This window comes from Montipora capricornis, chromosome 2 (genome assembly GCF_036669925.1).
Source record: "Montipora capricornis isolate CH-2021 chromosome 2, ASM3666992v2, whole genome shotgun sequence".
Taxonomy (NCBI): domain Eukaryota; kingdom Metazoa; phylum Cnidaria; class Anthozoa; order Scleractinia; family Acroporidae; genus Montipora; species Montipora capricornis.
The window spans coordinates 41,613,150-41,623,149 of NC_090884.1; the positions used below are offsets into that span (position 1 = coordinate 41,613,150).

Genomic DNA, 10,000 nt, shown 5'->3' on the forward strand with positions numbered 1-10,000 from the left:
GGCCTTTATAACTCACAGTGTAAATAGCCGGTCTGGTGGAGGTCGCACAAGAAAGCTAAATGGTAATCAAGGTCTCCCTTGATCTTGTTTGAACTAACCGCTCTTTTAATCCCATCTTAGCAAGCTGTAAATGGGTCGAAGAAAGTTGGTTTTACCTTCATTTTCACTGAGCACCAAATATGCTTCATCCTCATACGAACTGTTTTTTACAATGTCAAATATAAGAACCTGGCCGTTACCAAGCCCAACCCACAATTCCTCACCAACTGCCATGATCGTGGTGACACGTGACTCACTGAATGCGATAACCTGGAGTGGAAAGATTAAGAGAAAAATATGAATGCCAGACGTAATTAACAATGACACCAAAATGGAACTGACTCTCCCCTTTTTCGTTGAACCCAAAAAGGCTGCAAGACAAAGATCTCTTCGTCTGTACTCTTATCGACAACGATATTCGTCATCAACATTTTGGCCACTGTGATGACGAATATCTTTGTCGGTAAGAGTACAGGCAACGCTGAACCACTTTCGATTTGTTTTTTACCACAATATTCAACGCCAAAGAAAGTTTTTATTTGAGAGCGTGACTAAAATCATGACACAAAGAAAAGAGCTAGCGTTGTCTATAACTTTCTCGCAATATGATTGGTTTATTTCCCAAAATGGGCGTTCCTGATTGGCTATTACATTGCGTGACAAATCGACGCGAGCATGACGCGGACAGCGTTTTCTAGACTCTTATCGACAACGGCAAATTAGCTAATCAGATTGCGAGATTACAAGCAATATACCAATTTCGATATATTAAAATTCAGTCCTAAACAAAAGGCATCATCTCGAGGCTCTGGGAAATAAACTCATACAAATCCTTATATTTATTCCCCAGAGCCTCGAGATGATGCCTTTTGTTTAGGACTGAATTTTAATATATCGAAATTGGACTATTGTGGTAAAATATGTCATACCCGTGAGTCAGAGACTGTTTCCAGGCTGGTGACGTTATCAACCTTGAGAAGGATGTCAAAGGTCACATGATCCAAGAGCAGGATACAAGACGACCTACAGGGAGAAAAAAAAAAGGTTTTGAAGAGAAATAAGCTGTGGCTTTTCTGTTTGATGTAACTATAATCATGATTGTGCTCAAAAAATATGGTGGAAACAATTTTACACACGTCAAGTCAAGTTAAAAAACACCGATCAAATTAAGGCTTCGAGGCACATGGGATTTTGTTTCTAAAACAGGCACTGATAAATTATACTGTCTAACGCCAGTCGATGTACTCAGTAAATAATCATCAGGAAATCCCTCACGAGCAAACTGAAGAATTAACATCACAGAGGTGAATTCAAAAACCACGTCCGCTTCAACCTTTTCCCAACCTCGTACCCATGGTCTTTCTTCTGTGCCTCCTTTGTCGTTGAGGACAAAGGAGACAGAGAAGAGAGACCCTGGGAACGAGGAAGATCTTTTCCCTTCGAAATCAGTTACTTGGAGATTTTGCTCTGTCTACTACAAGACGGTTTTACCCGTCAATAAGGAACACTTAAAACTGGGAGGAAAGGTTAAGAAGTACTAGTCACTTTTCCTCACCCTCTGACTGTACACCAGACGCCATGTTTACTGTGAGTAAGCTTGGAAACCTGGTGACGACGCGAATTGGATACCATTATGGAACCAAGCTCCAGCAGACAACTACAGAAAAAAGATTGTTTAAGTCCAAACTGAAACTACCTGTTCCAAAAATAAATGCAAAAAGTACAAAATCCCTTCTTAGATCCTTAGTAGATACCGCCTGGGTGTTTTAAAAGACGATAAGGCTCAAAATCTAAATCATATTGTAACTACAGCACAAAGATTTTGATCCCTTTATTTCACGACATGGGGCAAAGTCTCAGTTCAGCTGACAACTTAAACGAACCCCTCAGAAATCATCAATTCAGTTACCGCAACATCATTTTTCCCTTTGTCTCGGAAAATATTATCTATTAAGCAAATCCAGCAAATCAAGTAGGGGCCATTGAAGAGCACCTTTCTTCCCCGGTGAAATCTCACCAGAGTTCATCCATGTTTTCAAGACAAATAAATCAGATACTTTGTTGTTATGAACTGCACACAGTTTTTGGCATAGCTGGAAAGCGTTTGTATGCATGTAATGAGCTTGTCTAACACTGCAGGACGCTGCGGGATACCTTACACAACGACTCTCCGGGAAATCAAAGAACTTTGTCTGGAATGGACCTACAAGTTATGAGTCTCTGTTTCCAAAATGCTTTTAACTCAATTATTTATTTGCTACGTCAGAATAACATGAGCTTTCACTAACAAAATGTTTACTAAAAGTTGTTTTATGTATCAAACAATTTCGTGGTAAATAAATAACGTTGACTCTCGGAAGAAGATGAAAAAAGTTGCTAGCGCAATGGAATAAAGACAAAAGTAGCAAACACAAATTAAGCGAGTCAACAAAAAGGAGAAACTTTCCAACGGCGATTCACAGTTATTTGCTTTAGTTGAACAAGTGGGTTAATTAGGAGACTTTTTCCGTAGAAAAACAACCCATCCCCTTCATGCAAACAACAGATCTAATCTATTACTTGACATTAAGATCCGTTAATAATTAAAATAAGATAAAAATATAAGGGTGCTCAGGATGTCAAAAACAAGAGACTGCCGCATCAAAACAACAGTAAAGGACATTCCCATCTGTTTTCCGTCCCGAGAAGGTAAGTTCTCCTCAAACAGTTCTCAATTAGATCAAGTAACCAACGTGCCAACGATGTCTTAAACGTTTCAACAAAAGTAAGACAAGCGGTCATTTTGACAGTGAGATTGTGAGGACATTGAGGAAATGCTCTCAGAGATAAAATTCGCTCAATCGCAAAATCGTACTACGATATGTAAAGTAAATACAGGTTTCAAATGAACAAAGTTGAAATGTCGGAGGATGTTACCGTTCTTATCTATTTCTTTCAGACAAAAAAAAGAAAAACGTGGTTGAACTAAAACCGACGGTCACTTTCCTAGTTTTCCTAAACAGCCTTTGCTGATATCGTGAAGGAGACAATAGGCAAACCGTGCTGTAATAAAGCTATCAATTAAAATTCTCCTAGCCAATATATGATCTCTTGAGTAATCGCAAAAGCTACCGGGTTTCACAGAAACCTTCATTCCCGAAAGGTTGATCTGGCGCTGAAGTTTAGACCAACATAATTAACGAAACTGGGACATCAAAAACGCACCAGCAGCGTTAATTGTTATCAGTTATCAGCGTTCTTATCAAGATTACAGTTAATTGGCCAGTAAAGTCCTATGCCAGGCTCTACCATCAAGTTTAAAACGTGATAAAAAGAAGAGAGAAAAAATTTAGGAGCGGGGATAGAGAAGGGAAGGGGCGGAGGGAGAAAGGGAAGAGGACGGAGAGGGGAGCAGCGGCGAAGAAAAAGGGGAAGGAGAGGGAGAGGAGACAGGGGGAAGGGGAAGGACGGAGAGAAAGAGAGACAGAGAGAGAGTGAGACAAAGTAAGAAAGGTTAAGACAAGGAGAAGTTACATATAGGGACGGACGTAACAAGGGAGTAATTCTGGGGCATCTTAATCTTGCATCCAATATTGAATAAAACCCTTAAGAATAAGAAAGAACCTTTAATTCTAAATGGAAATCACGCAGCTGAGATTTCCTACCCTCCATCAAGAATAACAACACTGTTTCCGCACCCACACCACACGTTCTCATTTACGAGTGTTATGCACGTTACAGGAGTGCCGCCCACGCGGATGTGAGAACCTGCTGACGGTGCTTTCTTTCCGGTAGCATTCTAGAAAGATCAATATAAGTAAGAAAGAAGAATAATGACTTTTATGTGATGGTGATATCGTCTGTAAATGGGCGGGTAGACGTCTGACATTGAAATCATGCGCCGCACTCAGGTATGCATAAGTAATTACTATGACGATGATGGTGTGTGTGTGCGGGGGGGGGGGGGGGGGTGGTCGTGATGATGATAAAGGTACCTTACAGCATAAAACAGGTTGAGTGATATATAATTGATGATTAAGCATATTAAGCATATCACAACAGTCAGTATTTTTCTCTAACATTTTAACAAACTCAACCCACATATGACGCCGAGTCTGGGAATCGAACCCGGGCCACATTAGTGGGAGGCGAGTGGTCTCACCACTGCGCTATCCCTACACCCCAAAACTGCTACGCGGGTTGCGTTGACCGGGAATTCATTCTAGGGCATAAACGAGCTCTTAAGACAACACGAGATTATTTTTAGTGCAGTACATAAGAATAACCTTGTGTCGTGCAGTCTTCTGCAACTCGCTATTAGACAAAGTATCCAGCAAAATAAATTGCGAAATAAAGGCTTTTTTCACCTGTAGAACAGCAATGGAGCCATCCGCTAGAGCCGCAAACACTTTCCCTCCTTCAGGCAAATGAGCGATATCAACCACTGAGTCACTCAGTTGGATACACCAAACTTCAGTGCTATTGGTTATGAAACGAGTAGATCGTAAGAAATAAAGCTACAGCAGGAGAAGGCAACTGCACATATGCAAAACAACATCAAAACCACATATTCACTTCTTGCACAATCCCATAATACACCTCTATTACCCCCCAAAACTTTTGCATAGCCATTGTTTGCAATTTCTGCTGGGACATGAAAATGTCCCAAGAGAAGTCGAAAACAATGCCTACGCAGATTTTTTTTTTTTGGGGGGGGGGGGGGTAAAAGAGGTGTATTATGGGATTTGTGCAAGTAGTGAATACAGTGTGTTCACATGACGTCACGGCGGCCATGTTGGAAGAATGAAACAAAGAAACAGCGGTCTTGATGCAGGAGTCGAATATTCATTTGGGAATTGAACACCATTTTTATGAAAATTCTTCCTCTTTTTTTAGTATGTAAATATGGTTGCAGGTCACATGCGCGAAAACACTCTGTATCACACCTCCACAAATTTCAAGCAGGATACGGCGGTTGCGAAAATGCAAACATCAAGACAAAACAAGAACAAACAAAGCCACTTAGAAAAAATTAAACAGCACATTGCACCTGAGCTGCAAATTGAATGCGTGAATGTACCACGAAACTGTTCCCACTAAGACCGTTCCATCATCCAGCATGTCGGTACACAAGACACGGGACTTCAGCTGCGAATAAAATCAATATACACCCGCTGCCGTCAAGTATAACAAACTCCATGTTATGCTCTGTTTTATTCTTATTTAAATACCTTTTTCGATGGCGTCTGTTGACAGACAGAGTGATAATCCATGATAATTACCCTAGTAACTGGTATTGCAAACACACACCAGCCATAACTTTCCGGATTTTCAGAGATCTCCGTACCAAACTCGTCACAGCGACCGCGCAAAACGTAAGACAAATCTACAGCTTGAAGGCCCTTCACTACCAAAGAAAAATAATTTGCTTTTTTGAAAAGCTCCCTCATGGAGCTTCATCCCTGAAATACACTTTCAAGGTAAATCCCGAACTTAACCAGCATCTCGTATGACACGCGCGCTTACATAGTTTAGAATGCGTCCTGGCGCGTCCAGCGGATTTATCAGCGGCTTGACTTACGTCCACGTTTAGTTGTCTCATCTCTTTCTTGTTGATATCCAGCAGATAAACCTTGGCTGCGTATCGACTACCACAGAACAAACACACAGGACTTGACAAGTCTGAGATAATAAAATACAATAAATAAATAAATAAATAAACAAAAATACATAGATACAAAAATGACCGGTGGGACGTTTTTTAGCTTTATTGTGAACTTGGCTCAGCTGAATAGGCCATTTCCGAGTTCATGTCTTCCTCCTCTTCAAAGCGAGTCTAAGGGGGTGTTTACATGATACCGGTACGAGTTTCATTCTGGTACGAGTTCATCCCGGTTCTTACTTATCACTCTGTATTTGTTTACATGATACCGGTGAAAAAATCTCACAACAGTACAACTCATACCGGTATGAGTTCATCCCGGTAGTTGTACCGGATCGAAATTCTCATAACGGTATGAAAAGTTATACCGGTATCATGTAAACGCTACATTGACTCCAATTCCGGTACGAGTCGTCAAGTCGTGGTGGACTGGGACTATTGACGCATGCGTTGTATTTCTAAATATTCGTCAAGATGGCGTCCGGTAATCGATGGTCATCCCTGTGTCAATATTTGTGTCGTCCATGTAAACGCGGTATGAAATTGACAACTCGTACCAGAATGAAACTCGTACCGGTATCATGTAAACACCCCCTAAGTGCGAAGTTTTTCTCATTCATATGTAAAGTGAAACTAATTACCATCACAAAAACTTCGCACTTAGAGTTGCTTTGAAGGGGAGGAAGACATGAACTCGAAAATGGCCTATTAAACGCAAGGGGAAGCAAAAAAAAAAAAAAAAGTTGAAAACAAAAGAAGTGTACACTAAAAATGTACGCTAAAAACAAAATGAGTTTTAAAAAGTAAACGAGAAAATTAAAAAGTATGACATAAGGAAAAAAAAAGGAACCAGCCTAAATCACTTTAAAAACAATACAAGGTTGTTACAATGAATTAAAAAAAATGATAGTTAAATAATGTGTTCGTTTTAAATAAAAAATGCAAACACTTCGTATAATTAGCAGAGGGTCATTACGAGTTTTTTATATTTAACAACAAATAAGGAGTCATTAAAAACCGATCGACATACCAAAGGCAAATAAGAGAAACCGTAGTTACTGCACGTTATAATATGCGGCTTTATAATACTAACGTTCATCCCCCTTTCTTTTATTTTGCATCTGTTACGATATCGTAACAGTGTCCAATGCTCAGGACGTCTTCGCAAAGAAAGAGGAGCTACAAGAATTAAAGAAGGTAAGTCCAAAGCTCTTAACCTGCGACTCTAGTTTTACGTTTCAGTAAAGTGAAAGCGTTTCCTTCTATTCCAGAAAATCATGAGACTGTTATAGATCAAAATCAATTTTTTAATCGAGGGGTCAAATCTTTGCTTTGTCAAGTAACATTTTCATTTTTTTCAGTGCGCCTTTAGCTCGCTTCTCACGCGCTCTTAAATTCATTTGAAAAGCAGGTCTCAATACGTGGGATAACTTATAACTGGGGTTAAATTCTCATCCTTATCGCAACATAATAAATTACAACTTGCTATTTTAGTTCAAGGTTAAATATTCTTTTGAATTATACGCTTGAAAACGAGGCCAAAAGGGCCAATTTGCATGGAAACAAAAGAATACTAAAATGGCGGCCATTTTGGAATAAGGTGTATGTAAATACTGAGCTTTCACCTTTCATTCCATTGTTTCAATAAAATTGTATAAATGCGGAATTTTCTATCCATGAACTTGAAAATGACCGTGGAGCGGTCGAAACGTCGTTCTTCTTATTTTTTATCGCTCGTTTTTACAACAAAATGTTTTAATAAGAACTTATTACTTCGTATTTAAAACGCGATAACCAACTGCATTTGTTCCGGCGTTTGGAACAGTGTATCCAAAAGCAAATCAGTTGCGATACCGCTATTAAATTCCTGAAACTTTGTCAGAACTTCGGGTTGACACCAACCTTCGGAAGAGTTGATGACACAAAGACCGCTAAATGGAAAAGATCAGCGAAGACTTTTGAGGAAAATGTCGTTGCAAAGGGACTTCGCCAAAAAGCAAAACGGCGCAACGAACTGGCGGAAGAAAGTAACAGGATATACGAAGAGATTCATCGAGAATGCTCCCCTCTCCGTATCGCCTACATACTGAAAAAGATCTTTGCTCTTAGGAAAGAGCAATTCTCCCGTTTGATGAACTATCACACTAAAAAGATCTCAAGGCTTCTCTGCAAAGAAAATGACATCAATGAACACATTATCATTCTTCCAGAAATTGGTTCTATGCCGTGGTCTTGACTTCGCTTTTCCACAACGCTTATCACCTCTGGAAGTACAGGTGGCTTTCGAAAAAGCTTATTGGGAACTTGAACCAAAACTGAGTGAAGAAAACAAAGAGCTAGGAGCTGCAACTTTGCATTCCATTGCCCTCAATTATGTTAAGCAGAAAGGCCCAACCCCTCGAAAATCAATGCTAAGAGCGATCGGTCAATTGAAAAAGGATGAGGATATCATCATAACAAGACCAGATAAAGGCTCTGGGGTAGTTGTTATGAACAAATCTGAGTATGTTCGTTTACTGAAAGAAGCGTCTATCAACGATGAAACCAAGTTCGTACACATCAGCCTTGCGAGACCAAGTACCAGGGGCAGACTATCCGCTGCTTCAAAAAGAGAAGGAATTAGCTTCCACTGTGAGGAGAATTCTATCAAAATCCATTGCCGACTCATTCGTCCAGAAAGGCTCAAGGCTTGCCCACCTCTATGGCCTTCCAAAAACACACAAGAAAAAGTTGGTAATGCGTCCCATCCTGTCAGCAACTGGGACCTATAACTGCAATCTCGCTAAGTGGCTAGATGAGAAGCTAAAGCCTCTGTCTACCAATGAACATACTATTGGTGACATCTTCTCCTTCGCTGATGATCTCCAGGAGATGGAAATTGGCGACCATGACATTTTGGTGTCATATGACGTTTCTGCACTATTTACCAACGTACCTGTGGACAAGACGATTGGAATCCTAGCGAGAAAAGCCTTCAAAGTCGATTGGTTCAATAAAGAGTACAACCTTAATATCACTGAAACAGACCTGATAGAATTCTTGGAAGTTTCTACCCAAAACCAGCTGTTTCAATTTCAGGGGGTTCCCTATTGAAAATATGGATGGAATCGCCATGGGTTCTCCTCTTGGACCGCTGATTGCGGACGCCTTCATGTGTAACATCGAAGAACATCCAACAAACCAAAACAAGATGCCCACTTTCTATAAACGCTACGTTGACGATACTCTCATCATAATACCGGATGTCCAAGCTTCCTCCACATTTCTCTCAACATTGAATGAAACCCACTCTTCCATTAGTTTTACAATGGAACTTGAGGAAAACGGGAAACTTCCTTTCCTTGGAATAGAAATCATCAGAAATGGCACCCGGTTGGACAGAAAGGTTTACATAAAACCAACGGATACTGGGCTGCTTCAGCACTACTATAGCCACGTTGATATGAAGTACAAACACTCTCTGTTGAAAACAATGCTGAACCGCGTTTTTAATCTTTCTTCAAACTGGCAATTTTTTCATGAAGAGTGCGAGCGCCTAAAGGATGGGGGATGGGGGGGGGGGGAGAGGGGGGGCCTTTGCAGTACTCAGAGCCCCTCATACAAACACCATCAGGTTTTTCGTCGAAATGGGGATGAAATTCCCGTTAGAATACCCATGCCCGCCAATGATCAGAGATCAGCAAACAAACTACGCGAGCAACTTAGTGATCTTAGCCGAAAGATAAATACCGAAGTGCATCCTGTCTTTACAAGCCACAAGGTCAAAGATGAGCTTAAAGCTAAGGAACCTAAACCTCAAATTGTCAATCAGCAAAACGTTGTATATTTCTTTAAGTGTGATTATGTCGGCTTTTCAAGCAGACACTTACATCAAGGTGTAGAGGAACACAAACGATCGGTAATCGGCAACCATTTAAGAGAACACCATGGAAACGAGCCACGTGAAATCGCAAAGAACTTTAGGATCCTGAAGAAGTACTCGAACAAGTTCGATTGCTTGACTTTTGAAATGTTTTTTATTCGGGACCTTAAGCCAAAATTAAACAAACAGAGTGATTCCATCCACGCAAAGCTGTTTGCTTAACACTTCTAATAGTTTTCATTCTCTTCACCTTTTATTTACACTTCATTTTCCCATTTTGTTATTTTTTATTGTTCGTATGTAAATACTTAGCTTTTACCTTTCACTCCATTGTTTCAGAAATTTTATATATGCGGACACCCTGCAAGCAGAGCCTTTCTTTTGCTTGCTCGATTTTGGCGTTCTCGAGAAAGGCTCTGCATGAATCGAGTAAGATCTTTATTGAATATGCGCTGCAA

General features: G+C 40.2%; 1 protein-coding gene across 2 annotated transcripts in view; it reads right to left on the reverse strand.

Annotated features, from left to right (window-relative positions):
- The window catches only part of LOC138022082 (uncharacterized), an 88,828-nt gene that overhangs the window by 6,773 nt on the left and 72,055 nt on the right, over positions 1 to 10,000 (reverse strand). For both annotated transcript variants that reach the window (XM_068869114.1, XM_068869105.1), the window contains exons 28-34: positions 5,600 to 5,700; positions 5,069 to 5,166; positions 4,386 to 4,497; positions 3,684 to 3,817; positions 1,595 to 1,696; positions 969 to 1,062; positions 156 to 309 (exon numbers count right to left, since the gene is read on the reverse strand). In XM_068869114.1, coding sequence (XP_068725215.1) covers positions 156 to 309; positions 969 to 1,062; positions 1,595 to 1,696; positions 3,684 to 3,817; positions 4,386 to 4,497; positions 5,069 to 5,166; positions 5,600 to 5,700 — 795 coding nt within the window. The remainder of the gene's footprint in view (positions 1 to 155; positions 310 to 968; positions 1,063 to 1,594; positions 1,697 to 3,683; positions 3,818 to 4,385; positions 4,498 to 5,068; positions 5,167 to 5,599; positions 5,701 to 10,000) is intronic.